General features: G+C 48.0%; 1 protein-coding gene across 1 annotated transcript in view; it reads left to right on the top strand.

Moving 5' to 3' along the window:
• The first annotated feature begins 1,164 nt into the window (after positions 1 to 1,164).
• LOC137525737 (gamma-crystallin-3-like) overlaps positions 1,165 to 18,453 on the top strand; it is a 41,681-nt gene continuing 24,392 nt past the window's right edge. Inside the window, exon 1 of the mRNA XM_068246920.1 lies at positions 1,165 to 1,197. Coding sequence (XP_068103021.1) covers positions 1,189 to 1,197 — 9 coding nt within the window. The 5' untranslated portion in view covers positions 1,165 to 1,188. The remainder of the gene's footprint in view (positions 1,198 to 18,453) is intronic.

Raw genomic sequence — 18,453 nt, forward strand, 5'->3', positions numbered from 1 at the left:
GCAGCAAGCAGAAGAGACTTGTTTGGGCTAAAGAACACAAGGAATGGACATTAGACCAGTGGAAATCTGTGCTTTGGTCTGATGAGTCCAAATTTGAGATTTTTGGTTCCAACCACTGTGTCTTTGTGCGACGCAGAAAAGGTGAACGGATGGTCTACATGCCTGGTTCCCACCATGAAGCATGGAGGAGGAGGTGTGATGGTGTGGGGGTGCTTTGCTGGTGACACTGTTGGGGATTTATTCAAAATTGAAAGCATACTGAACCAACATGGCTACCACAGCATCTTGCAGCGGCATGCTATTCCATCCAGTTTGCGTTTAGTTGGACCATCATTTATTTTTTAACAGGACAATGACCCCAAACACACCTCCAGGCTCTGTAAGGGCTATTTGACCAGGAAGGAGAGTGATGGGGTGCTGCACCAGGTGACCTGGCCTCCATAGTCACCAGACCTGAACCCAATCGAGATGGTTTGGTGTGATCTGGACCGCAGAGTGAAGGCAAAAGGGCCAACAAGTGCTAAGCATCTCTGGGAACTCCTTCAAGACTGTTGGAAGACCATTTCAGGTGACTACCTCTTGAAGCTCATCAAGAGAATGCCAAGAGTGTGCAAAGCAGTAATCAAAGCAAAAGGTTGCTACTTTGAAGAACCTAGAATATTACATGTTTTCAGTTGTTTCACACTTTTTGGTTATGTACTATACTTCCACATATGTTAATTCATAGTTTGGATGCCTTCAGTGTGAATCTACAATGTTCATAGTCATGAAAATAAAGAAAACGCTTTGAATGAGAAGGTGTGTCCAAACTTTTGGTCTGTACTGTATATATATATATATATATATATATATATATTAGAAAGAGTGAAATTGCACTTTCAAGTTTAAACAATTGTGTGCATGGTTAAAAGTTCTATCATGCTGCATATGGACTGTACTGCAACAATGCAGTAGATGATTCAAGCTTCTCTGTTTCCATAAGTGTGACAAAGAACTGAAGCTTCTGGTATAGTGAACAACAATATATACACGGGACAAAAAAAAGCTGTACATTTTCCTTAGCAGACAAAAAGGTCATTATTCTTTTGAAGTACAGCATGCATGCATCAGCATCAGAGAACTGTATAAATGGTTCTTTTTTTGTACCTAACAACACACTGAGTTTCATACATTTAATTGTAAATCAAAATGGGAAAGGTAAGCTAAGCTTTTAGTATTGCTATATTAATATTACATGAATAGATTATTAGGAGTTGATCGACATGTTGTAGATTACCATATCTAATTTTGTAAATAATACATACTTGTATAATTATTATTATTTATATGTTTTATATGAAGTCAGGTGTACAAGAAAGCCAGGACAGGACAAAATGCATGAACTTCCCTGTCTACCTTCTTTTCCATATAATGGTTCTACATCATGGCTCATGACAAGCACTGTGCCACTGATTTGTCCTTATCTCTTTTTCTCAGGTTGTAGTGTATTATCTCTTTTTCTCAGGTTGTAGTGTATTACCTCTTGGAAATGATATTGGAAAGTACCACTTGCCATCAGTCATATTAGCATATAGTAACAATGGTATAGAGGGGGCAGAACAAGATATGCAGGACAGAAAGAAGGTTAAAATATACGATATAGTATAAAGGGAATAGAGGTGCCAAAAGAATAAAATCTACTAAAAAATTGTAAAAACATAAAGAGGAGGTACTCGGGGTTTACAGTGGTTACCTTTGTGGTGCTGCTATGTGAGTATACTGCATTTACTCTAAACATTTATCATTTGTTAAGAATTACTACACTATAATTGGCTCTCGGTGTTCTGTTTTTAATATAAATGTATATAGGATGTCAGTTAATCCCCTACCGTTGAGATAAATGAAGAGAACATAGTCAATGGAGCAGGTAAATCTCCAGTGCAAGATTCTTTGGGAGAGAGGCAATGAGCCTGTCTGTTCTTATGAAGAGGGCAGGGGCGTAGCAATAGGGGTTGCAGAGGTTACGGCCGCATCGGGGCCCTTGGGCCCTGAGGCGTCCTCCCTCAACTTCAGTATGAGCTCTCTATTGGTCCTGCGCTCATAATAATCACTTATATAGATACTTTAAAATAGTGGTAATTATTAACAAAGTGCTCCCTATTCCCTTCTTGCACCTCTGACACTGTAGTTGCCAGTGGCCGGTTTTGGTGCACCGTATCAATTGTAATGTATAGATTGCTTGGGGGGCCCCAATGTAAAACTTGCATCAGGGCCCACAGCTCCTTAGCTACACCACTGGAAGAGGGCAAGCAGAAGAGATGAAGAGTAGTAATGTATTCTCTATTAGCCATAATTTTCATTAACATTTCACATTTTCACATAAATGAGAATATGAGTGAAAGCATATGAGCTTGATAAAACATTTTCACACAGATGAGAAAACATGTAGACATATAACGACATGTGAAAATGCATTTATGCCAACTGCTTTGACATCAATGGGCATGAGAAAAGTCATTTTCGCACAAAAAAGAATATTTGTGAAAAATCATGTGCATACGAAAAATACACTTTTTCTATTTATTTATTTAATTATTATTATTATTTTGTACAACAACAATACAACGTTTGTAAAGCACTTTTCTACCATAGGATCAAAAGTGCATAAGCTTGTCTCAGATTAGTACAAAATTGCGTTTTGTGATGAGCTACAGTGGAAAAAGTTATGTGATCATAAATGCCAGACTAAACAGGTGGTTTTTCAATTTTGACTTAAACGCTTCCAGGGTTGGTGCTGTCTTGATTGGGTTTCGCAAGTCATCCCAAAGGGTAGGGGCAGCATGGCAGAAGGCTCTGGCTCCAAAGGTTTTTAGTTGGACTGTGTAGGTGGTTAAGCTTTTAGATCCTGTTGATCTGATGTTGTGGTTGTGGGAGGTGTGAAACAGTTTCAACAAATCCTTCTGGTATATGGGGCCTAGGCGGTGTATAGATTTGAATATTAGTATGCAGATTTTGAAGTGGATTCTCCATTTTATGGGTAGCCAGTGGAGTGAGCAGAGGATTGGTGCTCTGTTGCAATGGTGGTTTTGCTTGCTAACAACCTTGTGAAACATTCTGTACTGGCTGCAGGCAGTATAGTTCTTTATTTAGGAGGCCTGCATAGAGGGCATTGCAATAGTCCAGCTGAGATGTGATGAAGGCGTGAACTAGGGTATGAAGATGCTCTGAAGGAATGAGGTGCTTAATTTTTGTGATGTCCCTTAGGTAGCAGTAATTACTGTTCACCACATTTAATTGCATATATCAATTAAAATAGTATCTTAAAATAAGTTTGTCACTGTTTTGCATGTCAATATTGTTTCCAGATGGCACTCACACACATCGCGACCGCTTCCACAACTACTCAATCACACCTACACTAGTCTAGCAGTAGGAGAACAGAGGCGCCAGCAGGATAAAAGCGGATAAAAACTTTAAAATTTGCTGGGAGGAAGTGGTGGACTTACCTCCATAAAGCAGACACGAAAGACTGTCTGAATAGTAGCAATCACATTTATTAAATAGTACCCAAAAAAAGTGCAACGCGTTTCGCAGGCCCAGCCCGCTTCATCAGGCAATAAACGTGGGGACAAAACAGAATTTCGGCATTAGCAGGTGTAGCGCCTCTGAGGCGCTACACCTGCTAATGCCGAAATTCTGTTTTGTCCCCACGTTTATTGCCTGATGAAGCGGGCTGGGCCTGCGAAACGCCTTGCACTTTTTTGGGGTACTATTTAATAAATGTGATTGCTACTATTCAGACAGTCTTTCGTGTCTGCTTTATGGAGGTAAGTCCACCACTTCCTCCCAGCAAATTTTAAAGTTTTTATCCGCTTTTATCCTGCTGGCGCCTCTGTTCTCCTACTGCTATACCGTGTCCACCCCTGGTGGAGGGGTGATCTACCCCCTTTCGCATCTACAGAGAGCGACTTCTTATCCCTGAGTGAGGACAGGTCTAATCTCCTCACCTGCCTATACAGTGGCTGCCTTTGTGGTAACCCATGTTTGTGAGTATAATTTTCTCACGATAACCTTTATTTCATTTATGCTTAACATACTACACTATATTGGGCTCTCGGTTTCTCTACACTACACTAGTCTATTGCTTTGTCCAAAAGCCAGCTCCAGAAAAATATATAGATCAATCAAGGGCCGCCTGTATATGTACAAACAACAGTTCCCCTGAGATGTACTTATGTGGCAGTATTAGAAGTCCGTCCCTTGACTGCACTGCACTAACAGTAAAAAAATCAATGTAAAAACCACATAAAAATATTCCCGGTTGTAAAAAAATATATAAATGGCTCTCCCATAGATAACCATCTCTAATTAGATAGTTTAATTCACAGTTCTTCGCTTATTGCAATCCTACTGTCCCAGCCTTAAATAAAGTCCATGCGCGATGGTCCGCTGCAGCGGGCATATTTGTATTAACCTCCTTAGCGTTATGGACGAGCTCAGCTCGTCCATTACCGCTGGAGGGCGCCGTTTAGGCCCCGCTGGGCCGATTTTGTTAATTTTTTTTAAATCACGCAGCTAGCACTTTGCTAGCTGTGTGGGGGTTTCGATCGCTGCTGATCCGCCGCCGATCCGCCGCTACCCGACACGAAAGGAGCCCCCCTGCATACCCCGTGCACAGCCTGGCCAATCAGTGCCAGGCAGCGCTGCAGGGTGGATCCGGACTCCGGATGACGTCACGACATCGATGACGTCATCACGATCATCGCCATGGCGATGGGGGAAGCCCTAAAGGAAATCCCGTTCAGAATGGGATTTCCAGGCGGGCTAATGCGCCAGCGGCGATCGAAGGGTAGGGAGGGAGGCCGCAGGGAGGGGGGAATCATGTAGCTAGCGCCAGGCTAGCTACATGATTACAAGAAAAAAAGCAAAAAATAGTGCTGCGCTGCCACCCTGGCGATGTTGATAAAACGCCAGGGTGGTTAAAGTCACGTATCCACAAGAGGAGTGGAGGAGAGAAAGTCCAAAGCTTGATGTTGCAATCCGGCTCTACAAAGGCCTCGGTTCCGACCGAGAACACCCCGGAGTTTAGAGCCGCTCGATGTCAGGAATCGTAGTTCCGGCAAACCGGAAGTCCTCGGGTGATGTCACCACACTCGTAGGACCAATCAGAGCCGGCGCGTTTCAATAGGCACGCCTATCTTTTTCAGGGCCTCTACTGATTGGTTCTCAGACTCCTTCCTTTATTCTCTATAGCTCCACCTCGCTCTTTCATCTCTATGTGGATTCACGTACCGTGTTGGCAGTTGCCTTACTGGGGAAAATGTTTATTTCATACAGATATCACTCTTCTCCTCAGTATTTCGTTTAAAAAGCAAATAAATCTATATCACTATTTAATCCATTTGGAATTAGGCTGTCTAAAATGTAAATCCATTCTGTTTCTTTTTTAGACATTTTTTTAAATGAAATTTCTACCTCTCCACTCCTTCTCCACTTTTTGTATAGCATAGAATGCCAGTGAACTCAGATTACCATCATGTTTCTTTTTGAAATGTTTACTTAGGGGAAACTTCACACTGCCACCTTTAATGTTATTTATATGTTCTCCAATTCTGGATAGTAGCTTCCTCTTGGTCCTACCTACATATTGTTTTTGACATCCACACTCCACCACATATATAACCCTTGTGCGCATACAATTTAAATTATCTTTAATCTGAAATTCTCCATGTGTTGCACAGGATTTAAATTTCTGTATAGGGCCCATATATCCAGTGTTTTTACATGGAGCACAGAATCCGCATCTTTTGAAAGAACCCTTTATATTTTTCTTTTTATCTAGTTTTGGTACAGTTGGGGCAATAGTACTTTTAATATTTGCTGCTCTACTAAAAGTGAATTTAGGTTTCTCAGATAAGATGCCATTCAGTGTTTTATCTTGTTGCAAGATATGCCAATACCTTGCAACGATTTTCTTTACCCTATTGGACTGCTGAGTGTACTGCATCTTAATACTTAGAGGAGAAGAGGTGGGAGGCCTATTCTTAGAGACCAAGAGATCCTCTCTCTTAAGACCCCTCACCTCTTCTTCTATCCTTTCTAACGTTGCCCCCTCATAGTTCCTTTCCAGGAACCTACTTTTCAAGGTGGCAGCCTGTACGTTATAATCATGCACATCGGAACAATTTCTGCGCAATCTTAAAAACTGACTTTTGGGAATATTGGCTAGCCATTTAATCATATGACAACTGTCTAAAAATATAAAACTATTGGTATCTAACTTTTTAAAGAAGGTTTTGGTATTGATATTACCACCTTCTATAAATATCTTAAGATCTAAAAAGTTGACCTCTCTACTACTATACTCACTAGTAAAAGTCAAATTATATTCATGTATATTTAAAGGGACTCCGAGCAGTGCAGAAACTATGTAAAGATGCATATCATTTTAAAGCTCTCTTTCTCCTCTTTCCAATGATATATAAACCGCTGCCCTACGCCTTTTAGTTTTCACTATTTTCGTGATTGAAATTGCCGCGGCGTCTGCTGAATGGAGCTGCTGACTTTGAGAAAAAGTCGCCCTGTGTAATACAATGTAACTATGGAAAGATGTATATCATTTTAAAGCTCTCTGTGATAATACACAGGCAGTCGTGGATGGGCTTGAAGTACATTAGAGATGGCCCGAACGGTTCTAATGCAAATGTATTCACGCAAACTTCGGTGGTTCGCGTTCGCGGCGAACTGCAAACTATATGCGAGTTCGACCTGCCCCTATACTACATCATTAGGGTCAACTTTGACCCTCTACATCACAGTCAGCAGACAAAGGGTAGCCAATCAGGCTACACTCCCTCCTGGAGGCCCCCCCCCCCCTTATAAAAGGCAGGCAGCATCATCCTTTTCACTCACTCGTGTGGCTGCAGTAATTAGAATCAGAATCATTTATTTCGCCAAGCATGACTGGGTCCTGTCTGGAATTGGGTTTGGCACAGTACATACGCAGCTCGAAAACACATAGTTACAAAAGATAGGTTTAATTATGCAGTTAACAGAGCTAGAAAGGAGAAACAGAACAAAAACACAGTATACAACTAAGATTAAAAATCACAGTATGCATAAAAAGTACGCAAAAGTACACCAAAATCTGCATGGGGAGATCGAACAGTTAGTCTGGAGAGCAGGTTGATGGGGGGGGGGGGCAGTATGTGAAGGGAGTTCAGGAGGTTGAAAAACATAATGACCTTAGCCGAGTCTGCCGTTGACCTGCAATTATTCAAATAAAGGGAGAACAGCAGTGGAGACAGGACGCAGCCCTGGGGTGCCCCCGTGTTGGTGACCATTTCTTGTGAGTAGATGGTCCCCAGCTTAACGACCTGGGTCCTATTGGAGAGGAAGTCCATGATCCAGTTGCGCATGGTGGGATGAACCCCCAGTATGGCAAGGTCTCTCAGGAGAATGCGTGAACAGATGGTATTGAAGGCAGAGCTAAAATCCAGCAGTAATATTCTGGCATATGTGTTTAATCTGTCCGGGTAGTCGTAGATGTGCTCCAGTCCGATATTTATGGCATCATCAGTGGACCTATTTGCCCTGTAGGCGAATTGGAAGAAGTCTAGCAGGGGCAAAGTGGAGAGCTTAAGGATAGATAGGACCACCTTCTCCAGGGTCTTCATGATAACCGATGTCAGGGCCTCGGGTCTAAAGTTGTTAAGGTCAGAGACCCCCTGTTTTTTAGGAATGGGTATGATGTTAGACCTCTTGAAACATGCTGGGACCTTTCCATCCTCCAGAGACTTGGAGAAGATAGCAGAGAGGATGGGGTAAAGTTGCCGTGCACAGGTTTTAAGACAGGCTGGAGACACGCCATCGGGGCCCGAGGCTTTCCTGGCATTTAGTGTGGATAGGAGGCGCAGGACATCGGCCTCGCTCGCCTCCAAAGAGAGTGTGCCGATGTACTCGGTAGCTGAGGAGGGGGTGGGTGGAGGTAGGTGTCATTCTGGAGCTGCCTGGCTCTCAAATCTGCAGTAGAATTTGCTGAGTTCTGCAGCTAGTTCTGGGCTGGGTGATGCATGTTGGGGGGGAGACTTGTAGTTGGTGGCAGGCAGCCTTGAGCCCTTTCCATACAGCCCGTGAGTCATTCGAGCATAGGTTATCCTTCATCCTCTTAGAGAACTCCCTTTTGGCAGCTCTCAGTTCTCGATTAAGGTCATTTCTCGCCCTCCTGTAGTCCTCCAGGTTGCCTGACTGACTTGTGTGCCACTTCCTTGTGCTTCAGCAGTTGCCGTAGTTTGTTGGAGAACCACGTAATTTGTTGGAGAAGGGAGAGAACATGCTGTAGACATGGGGAAAGCTTAGTTAGGCTCATGTGTTAGGCTTGTTAGCTTGCTCCTTCTGTGCCACTGCCAGGCCCAGCACATTCAGAGACTACCTGTGTGTGTGACAGCTGCACATTTGTACTACCAATCCCTGCATACCTGTTCAGTAGTGCACCTACCTACGTGATGGCAAGCAGTGTTATATTATATACCAGTCACTCGCTGCACCTGTTCACGGAACCTGTGTTTGTGACAGCTGCACATTTGTAATACCAATCCCTGCATACCTGCTCAGTAGTGCACCTACCTACGTGACCGCAAGCAGTGTTATATTATATACCAGTCACTCGCTGCACCTGAGCACGGTACCTGTGTGTGTGACAGCTGCACATTTGTTATACCAATCCCTGCATACCTGCTCAGTAGTGCACCTACCTACGTGACCGCAAACAGTGTTATATTATATACCAGTCACTCGCTGCACCTGTTCACGGTACCTGTGTGTGTGTGACAGCTGCACATTTGTAATACCAATCCCTGAATACCTGCCTGTTCAGTGCACCTACCTACCTACGTGAGCACCCGCAGTGCTATATGCCAGTCACTGCACCTGTTCATGGTACCTGTGTGTGTGTGTGACAGCTGCACATTGTATTCATACCAGTCACTGCATACCTGTACAGTGCACCTACAGGACCGCACTCAGTGTTATATTATATACCAGTCACTGCATACCTGTTCACGGTACCTGTGTGTGTGACAGCTGCACATTTGTAATACTAGTCATTGCATAATGGTTCACAGTACCTGTGAGACCGCACGCTGTTTAATATACCAGTCCGTGCATACCTGTTAACTGCACCTGTGTGACAGCTGCACATTGTATTGTAATACCAGTCACTGCATACCTTTCACTGCACCTGTGTGACTGCACATTGTATTGGTCAAGTCAGTGCATACCTTTCACTTCATCCCCCTTGATATGGACAAAACAACAGGCAGAGGCAGAGGCAGACTCAGAGGCAGGCCACCTGGCAGGTCTGTTCGAGGTCATGCTGAAGTGATTTCGTGTGGCCCTAGACCAAAGTACACTGCTCAGAAGAAGGCATGTCCCATCAACTCCCAAGATTGTCAGGACATGGTTGACTATTTAACACAGAACACCTCATCTTCCGCAGCCACCAGCACTACTACAAGCACCACAACCGCTGCATTTGACACTTCGCAGGAGTTATTTGGTGGGGAATTAACTGATTCACAGCCATTATTGTTACAACAAGATGAAGGCGCTAAGCAAGTTACACCAACTCACATGTCTGAGTTAGACGACACTATGGACGTAAGGTGTGAGAAGGAGGATGATGAAGTACCTGCTGCTGGTGCAGTTTTGGAGGTGTCTGGTGCAAGCAAAGCTGGGGAAGATGATTATTATGATGATGATGATTATGATGATATGGATGTCACGTGGGTTCCCAAAAGAGGAGATGAACAGGGGGACAGTTTAGAGGGGAGTCAGAGAGGAGTAGGAGGAGACGAGTTCCAGAATGAAGCAGGGGGAGCTCGTTGTCAGAAACAGCTGTTGGCAGTGTCCGGCGTTATGTATCGCCACCTATGGACAGCCAGCCAACATGCCCTTCAACGTCAGCTGCTGACGCCACCATAGTGCCCACACCCCAGGGCTCAGCAGTGTGGAAATTTTTTTGTTTGTCTGCCTCAGATGAGAGCAATGCCATCTGTTCTCTCTGCCACCAAAAATTGAAGTGATGGAAAGGCCAACACCCGCGTAGGGACAACTGCCTTACGAACGCACATGGAGAAAAGGCACAAACGGCAATGGGAAGACCACCTGAGGAAAAGCAGCACACAAAAGCAAAGCCACTCTCCTTCTCCTCTTCCTCCATCAGGTGCATCATCTTCAGCTGCTTTCTCCCTTGCACCTTCACAATCACAGCCACGCTCCTCCACTTCGCTTCTCACCTTGAGCGGTTTCTGCTCCTCTGCCCACAGCAGCAGCCAGGTGTCCGTGAGGGCAATCTTTGAGCGGAAGCCAATGTCTGCCAGTCACCCCCTTGCCCAGCGTCTGACAGCTGGCTTGGCGGAACTGTTAGCTCGCCAGCTGTTACCATACCAGCTGGTGGACTCTGAGGCCTTCTGAACATTTGTGGCCATTGGGACACCGCAGTGGAAGATACCAGGCCGCAATTATTTCTCAAAAAAGGCGATACCCCAACTGTACTGTGAAGTTGAAAGGCAAGTGGTGTCATCTCTGGCACACAGCATTGGGTCAAGGGTAGAGATGGCCCGAACCTCCATTTTTCGGTTTGCAAACCGGGTTCACAAACTTCCGCTAAAGGTTCGGTTCGCGCAAACTTTCGCGAACCGCAATAGACTTCAATGGGGAGGCGAACTTTGAAAACTAGAAAAAATTATGCTGGCCACAAAAGTGATGGAAAACATGTTTGAAAGGGTCTAACACCTGGAGGGGGGCATGGCGGAGTGGGATACATGCCAAAAGTCCCAGGGAAAAAATCTGGATTTGACGCAAAGCAGCGTTGTAAGGGCAGAAATCACATTGAATGCTAAATTGCAGGCCTAAAGTGCTTTAAAACATTTTGCATGTGTATATATCAATCAGGGAGTGTAATTAGAGTACTGCTTCACACTGACACACCAAACTCATTTTTGTAATGCACCTCAAACTGTTGTGTAGTGACGGCCGTGCTGGACTACTGCGCACCATGGCGAGATTGCTCTTCCTCACTCAGCGATATCAGGTAATGTCTGACTGCCTTATCAACTTTCAATGGTTCTTTCTCTAACATAGTTAAAGCTTACATCTATTTATTTAAATGACTTTTTCTGCTGGCTGTTCACTGCCTGTAACGAGAATCTGTTATGGAGGGCAAGTCTGCCATTGTGACCACGGGTAATGGCCGGAGAATCAGGGTTCGATTCCGGTCCGAGTGGGAGCCTGTGAAATGGCTACCACCACACATCCAAGGAAGGCAGCAGGCATGGCAATGCACATCCCAAGGTAGTGACGTCCGGAAGTGGGTGCACTGAATACAACAGGTAGGTATATGCATTGATGAGGTGGATGCACTTAACACAACAGGTAGGTATATGCAGTGATGAGGTGGGTTCACTGAACACAACAGGTAGGTATATGCAGTGATGAGGTGGGTGCACTCAACGCAAAAGGTATGTATATGCAGTGATGAGGTGGGTTCACTGAACACAACAGGTAGGTATATGCAGTGATGAGGTGGGTTCACTAAACACAACAGATAGGTATATGTAGTGATGAGGTGGGTTCACTGAACACAACAGGTAGGTATATGCAGCGATGAGGTGGGTTCACTGAACACAACAGGTAGGTATATGCAGTACTCAGTGGCGGACACAGCCAGCAGTGGGCCCCTGTGCAAAATTGTAATTGTGGGCCCCCTATGACCTGCGGCGCGCGTAGCGCGCCGCAGCAAAATATGGGCGTGGCTACAACCTGCGCCGCGGCAAAAAATAGTGGATAGAACCTTACGCGCCGCGGCAAAAAATGGGCGTGGCAATGACCGGATGAGGGCGGAGCTAACTGTAACTTAAAGCGAACCCGGGGTGAGGGTTTATTTCCTTTTAAACAATACTAGTTGCCTGGCGGCCCTGCTGATCTATTTGGCTGCAGTAATAAACTGAATTACACCAGCAACAAGCATGCAGCTAATCTTCTCAGTTCTGACAATATTGTCAGAAACCCCTGACCTGCTGCATGCTTGTTCAGGGTCTATGGTTGAAAGAATAAGAGGCAGAGGACCAGCACGGCAGCCAGGCAACTGGTATTGCTTAAAAGGAGAGAAATATGTCAGCCTCAATATTATTCTCACCTCAGGTTCCCTTGAAAAGTGCAACGCAAAGACAGTGGGCCCAAGTTTTGGTGACCCTTTCCCCAGAAAATTCACATAATTGTGCAGGTTTTCTCAAGAAAATACACATATATGCCCAGAAAATACGTGCAATCATGTCGGCAGATATGCCCAGAAAATACGTGCAATCATGTCGGCAGATATGCCCAGAAAATACGTGCAATCAAGTCGGCAGATATGCCCAGAAAATACATGCAATCAAGTCGGCAGATATGCCCAGAAAATACGTGCAAACAAGTCGGCAGATATGCCCAGAAAATACATGCAATCAAGTCGGCAGATATGCCCAGAAAATACGTGCAAACAAGTCGGCAGATATGCCCAGAAAATACGTGCAATCATGTCGGCAGATATGCCCAGAAAATACATGCAATCATGTGGCAGACCTGCCCAGAACATACACCTGCTAATATAAATAAAACAAAAACATTTACTCACCTGCAGCAGCAGACCTCCTGTCCCAGCCTCCATCCGGCGCGCAGCTCCCATGGGTGGTTGGGTGGATAGGTAGCCTAGTGGGTGAGTGAGTGGGTGGGTGGGTGGGTAGGTAGCCTGGTGGGTGGGTGGGTAACTAGCCCGGTAGGTAGGTAGGTAGCCCGGTGGGTGGGTAGGTAGGTAGCCTGGTGGGTGGGTTGGTAACTAGCCCGGTAGGTAGCCGGGTGGGTGGTTAGGTAGGTAGCCTGGTGGGTGGGTAGGTAGGTAGCCTGGTGGGTGGGTTGGTAACTAGCCCGGTAGGTAGCCGGGTGGGTGGTTAGGTAGGTAGCCGGGTGGGTGGTTAAGTAGGTAGCCGGGTGGGTGGTTAGGTAGGTAGCCTGGTGGGTGGGTAGCCTGGTGGGTGGGTAGGTAGCCTGGTGGGTGGGTTGGTAACTAGCCCGGTAGGTAGCCGGGTGGGTGGTTAGGTAGGTAGCCGGGTGGGTGGTTAGGTAGGTAGCCGGGTGGGTAGGTAGGTAGGAAGCCTGGTGGGTGGGTAGCCGGGTGGGTGGGTAGGTAGGTAGCCGGGTAGGTGGTTAGGTAGGTAGCCGGGTGGGTAGGTAGGAAGCCTGGTGGGTGGGTAGGTAGCCGGGTGGGTAGATAGGTAGCCGGGTGGGTAGGTAGGAAGCCTGGTGGGTGGGTAGGTAGCCTGGTGGGTGGGTGGGTAGGTAGGTAGCCTGGTGGGTGGGTAGGTAGCCTGGTGGGTGGGTTGGTAACTAGCCCGGTAGGTAGCCGGGTGGGTGGTTAGGTAGGTAGCCGGGTGGGTGGTTAGGTAGGTAGCCGGGTGGGTAGGTAGGTAGGTAGCCTGGTGGGTGGGTGGGTAGCCGGGTGGGTGGGTAGGTAGCCTGGTGGGTGGGTTGGTAACTAGCCCGGTAGGTAGCCGGGTGGGTGGTTTGGTAGGTAGCCGGGTGGGTGGTTAGGTAGGTAGCCGGGTGGGTGGTTAGGTAGGTAGGTAGCCGGGTGGGTAGGTAGGTAGGTAGCCGGGTGGGTAGGTAGCCGGGTGGGTAGGTAGCCGGGTGGGTGGTTAGGTAGTTGGGTGGGTGGTTAGGTAGGAAGCCTGGTGGGTGGGTAGGTAGCCGGGTGGGTAGGTAGCCGGGTGGGTGGTTAGGTAGTTGGGTGGGTGGTTAGGTAGGAAGCCTGGTGGGTGGGTAGGTAGCCGGGTGGGTAGGTAGGTAGGAAGCCTGGTGGGTGGTTAGGTAGTCGGGTGGGTAGGTAGGAAGCCTGGTGGGTGGGTAGGTAGGTAGCCGGGTGGGTAGGTGGTTAGGTAGCCGGGTGGGTAGCTATCCGGGTGGGGGGCCCGACTCCTATCCTCCCTCCCTCCCTTCCTTCCTCACCTCGGGGGGCCCCCTCCCGATATGCGCGGCGGGAGAGCGAGCGGCAAATGCAGGAAGTCTTCAGGGCTCTCCAGGCATCCGCTAGAGGCCCAGCCGCTGAGTCTCCAATATGTCTCCAACTGGAGACATATTGGAGACTAAGCGGCTGGGCCTCTAGCGGATGCCTGGAGAGCCCTGAAGACTTCCTGCATTTGCCGCTTGCTCGCTCGCTCTCCCGCCGCGCATATCGGGAGGGGGGCCCCCCGAGGTGAGGGAGGGAGGGAGGATAGGAATCGGGGGGCCCCCCGGGGAATAAAATAATAAAAAAAAAATTTAAAAAAAAATACTTAATGGGCCCCTGAAGAAAACGGAACTTCAGGGGCCCTCGTGCGGCGGCACGGCCTGCACGGCCGTATGTCCGCCACTGGCAGTACTGGGTATTACAATTTACACCTGTCACACACAAAGGTAGTCACTGAATGTGCTTGGCCTGGCTGGCAGTGGCACACACACAGTATGAATTAGCAAGGCTGTCTATGCAAGGCAGTGGCACACACACAGTGTGAATTAGCAAGGCTGTGTATGCAACACAAGTATCAGTGGGACACACAGAAAAAAAAATAGCTCACAAGAACAAGATTATCTCTCAAAAGAGCTGCTGTGGGGAGCTATTTTAGCAATAAGAATCAGCAAGGAGCAAGCTAACAAGCCTATAAGAGCCCAACTAATCTTTCCCTATGAGAGAGTCTGATGCAGCTGTCCCTTCACTAATTACTGCAGGCACACGAGTGAGTGTAATGGCCGGCGGGGCATGCCTTTTATAAGGCGGGGGGATTGGCTCCAGGAGGGAGTGTAGCCTGATTGGCTACAATGTGCCTGCTGACTGTGATGTAGAGGGTCAAAGTTGACCCTAATGGTGCACTATGGGGGCGAACCGAACTTCCGGAAAAGTTCGCCTTACATGGCGAACGCAAACCACTGGAAGTTCATCGGGAACTATTCGCCGGCGAATCGTTCGGGCCATCTCTAGTCAAGGGTCCATCTGACCACGGATGCCAGGTCTGCCAAGCACGGTCAGGGCAAGTTCATTACTTCCACAGCCCATTGGGTCAACCTGGTGACCGCTGGCAAGCAGAGAGTACATGGCTGTGCAGCGGACCTTGTCGTGACACCTCCACGGCTTGCAGGCAGGCCTGCTGCCACCTCCTCTCCTCCTGCTACATCCTCTTTGCTGTCGTCCTCCTCCTTGGCTGAGTGGCAGTTCAACTCTACTGGTGCTGCGATCTCCTCTCCAGCTACACAGCCCCAGCTCCCCAGGGCCTATGCTGCATGCCAGGTATGACGGTGTCACGCCATCTTAGACATGTCTTGTCTCAAAGCAAAGAGTCACACTGGAGCAGCTCTCCTGGCTGCTCTGAACAAACAGGTGGATCAGTGGCTGACCCCGCACCAACTGGAGATCGGCAACATGGTGTACTACAACGGCAGCAATCTCATTTCAGCTTTGAATTTGGGAAAGTTGATACATGTACCCTGCATGGCACATGTGCTGAATCTAATAATTCAGAGATTAGTGTGTAAGTACCCAGGCTTACAGGACGTCCTGAAGCAGTCCAGGAAGGTGTGTGGACATTTCAGGCGGTCTTACACGGCCATGGCACACTTTGCCGATATTAAGCGGAGAAACAGACGCTTGATTTGCGATAGCCCGACTTGCTGGAATTCAACGCTCCTGATGTTCGACCACCTGCTACAACAGGAGAAAGCCGTCAAACAGTATCTCTACAACTACAGTCAAAGGACATGCTCTGGGGAGATGGGGATGTTCTGGCCGAAGTACTGGACACTCATGCAAAATGCCTGCAGACTCATGCGGCCATTTGAGGAGGTGACAAACTTGGTGAGTCGCAGTGAAGGCGCCATCAGCAACTTGATCCCATATGCTTTCTTCCTGGAGCATGCCGTGCGTAGAGTGGTGGATCAAGCTGGGGAGGAGCATGAACAGGAACAGGAATAGGAGGAAGAGTTGTGGGATCAATTCTCAGCAGAAGCAGATGTTTCCTCAACACCTGCGGCAGCACAGAGGGGGGAGGAGGAGGAAGAGTCGTGTGGGGAAGAGAAGTCAGATGAGGAAGGAGGTTTTTTTTTTTGAGGAGGAGGAGGCGGAAGAACAACCGCAGCAGGCGTCACAGGGGCTTGTGTTGCTAAACTTTCCCGTGGTATTGTTCGTGGCTGGGGAGAGGAGGAGAACTTAGCTGACATCACTGAGGAAGAGCAAGAGGAGATGGATAGTACGTCTGCATCCAAATTTGTGCAGATGGCGTCTTTCATGCTGTCTAGCCTGTTGAGGGATCCCCGTATAAAAAACTCAAGGGGAATGAGCTGTCCTGGGTGGCCACGCTACTAGACCCTCGGTATAAGCACAAAGTGGCAGAGATGTTTCCAAATCAACAGAAGGCAGAAAGGATGCAGCACTTACAGAACAAGCTGGCAACTATGCTTTACAGTTAGAGTTGGGCCGAACCTCCGATTTTAGGTTCGCGAACCGGGTTCGCGAACTTTCGCGGAACGTTCGGTTCGCGTTAAAGTTCGCGAACTGCAATAGACTTCAATGGGGATGCGAACTTTGAAAAAAAAAAAATAATTATGCTGGCCACAAAAGTGATGGAAAAGATGTTTCAAGGGGTCTAACACCTGGAGGGGGGCATGGCGGAGTGGGATACACGCCAAAAGTCCCCGGGAAAAATCTGGATTTGACGCAAAGCAGCGTTTTAAGGGCAGAAATCACATTGAATTCTAAATGACAAGCCTAAAGTGCTTTAAAACATCTTGCATGTGTATACATCAATCAGGTAGTGTAATTAAGGTACTGCTTCTCACTGACACACCAAACTCACCGTGTAACGCACCGCAAACAGCTGTTTGTACTAGTGACGGCCGTGCTGGACTGGTGCGCACCATGGCGAGAGTGCAGGTTTTTGTGGCTTTACAGCCCATATGGTCGGCCTGGCTGATGTAGCTGAATGACAGAACAGTGACTGTCCAGCTGATCAAATTTGGTCTGACCACAATGAAGCAACGACCTTATTATCTTTTGTGTGCCCCCCGAGACACTCATCTAGGCGCCGGTCATTGCTTCATTGTGATACGCAAGCCCCTTCACCACGGCAAGGTAATGATCACGAAGGGGAATGGGCGCATGTACATGCCTTTTCTTTTGTTGTTGCAGCTGCCCTCAGTGCAGCCAGAAAAATTAGGCAGTCATGTACACGCACCATAAAAATTATTACAGCGGCCGCTGCTAGCAGCGGCCTAAAAAATTCAGCAATCCGCCTGGAGTCCCGGACCCTGTTGGTGGTGGCGGAGAAGGTAGTGAAGCGGCCTGCAGGCAGACATGCTGTGTGGAGGGACTGGGAGCGACTTAGTCTTTTTGGGGCAGGCCAGGCAGCCAGTCACACGGCGTGCAGGCAGAGATGCTGTGTGTGCGGGGACTGACTTAGTCTTGGGGCGGGCAGCAGCCCTCCGGGATCCATGCCTCATTCATTTTGATAAAGGTGAGGTACTTAACACTTTTGTGACTTAGGCGACTTCTCTTCTCTGTGACAATGCCTCCAGCTGCGCTGAAGGTCCTTTCTGAGAGGACGCTTGCGGCAGGGCAGGAGAGAAGTTGGATGGCAAATTGGGACAGCTCTGGCCACAGGTCAAGCCTGCGCACCCAGTAGTTCAAGGGTTCCTCATCGCTGTTCACAGCAGTGTCTACATCCACACTTAAGGCCAGGTAGTCGGCTACCTGCCGGTCGAGGCGTTGGTGGAGGGTGGATCCGGAAGGGCTACGGCGAGGCGTTGGACTAAAGAACGTCCGCATGTCCGACATCACCATGAGATCTCTGGAGCGTCCTGTCTTTGACTGCGTGGACACGGGAGGAGGATTAGTGGCAGTGGTACCTTGCTGGCGTTGTGCCGTCACATCACCCTTAAAGGCATTGTAAAGCATAGTTGACAGCTGGTTCTGCATATGCTGCATCCTTTCCACCTTCCGGTGAGTTGGTAACAGGTCCGCCACTTTGTGCCTGTACCGAGGGTCTAGTAGTGTGGCCACCCAGTACAGCTCATTCCCCTTGAGGTTTTTTATACGGGGGTCCCTCAACAGGCAGGACAGCATAAAAGACGACATCTGCACAAAGTCGGATCCAGTACCCTCCATCTCCTCTTGCTCTTCCTCAGTGACGTCAGGTAAGTCAACCTCCTCCCCCCAGCCGCGAACAATACCACGGGAAGGTTGAGCAGCACAAGCCCCCTGCGACGCCTGCTGCGGTTGTTCTCCTGCCGCTGTCCCCTCCTCCTCCTCCTCCTCCCCCAAAGAAACACCTTGCTCATCATCCTCTGAGTCTGACTCGTCTTCTGCACACGACCTCTCTTCTTCCTCCTCCTCCCCCCTCTGTGCTGCCGCAGGTG

The sequence above is a fragment of the Hyperolius riggenbachi genome, chromosome 7 (assembly GCF_040937935.1).
Source record: "Hyperolius riggenbachi isolate aHypRig1 chromosome 7, aHypRig1.pri, whole genome shotgun sequence".
NCBI classification, from domain to species: domain Eukaryota; kingdom Metazoa; phylum Chordata; class Amphibia; order Anura; family Hyperoliidae; genus Hyperolius; species Hyperolius riggenbachi.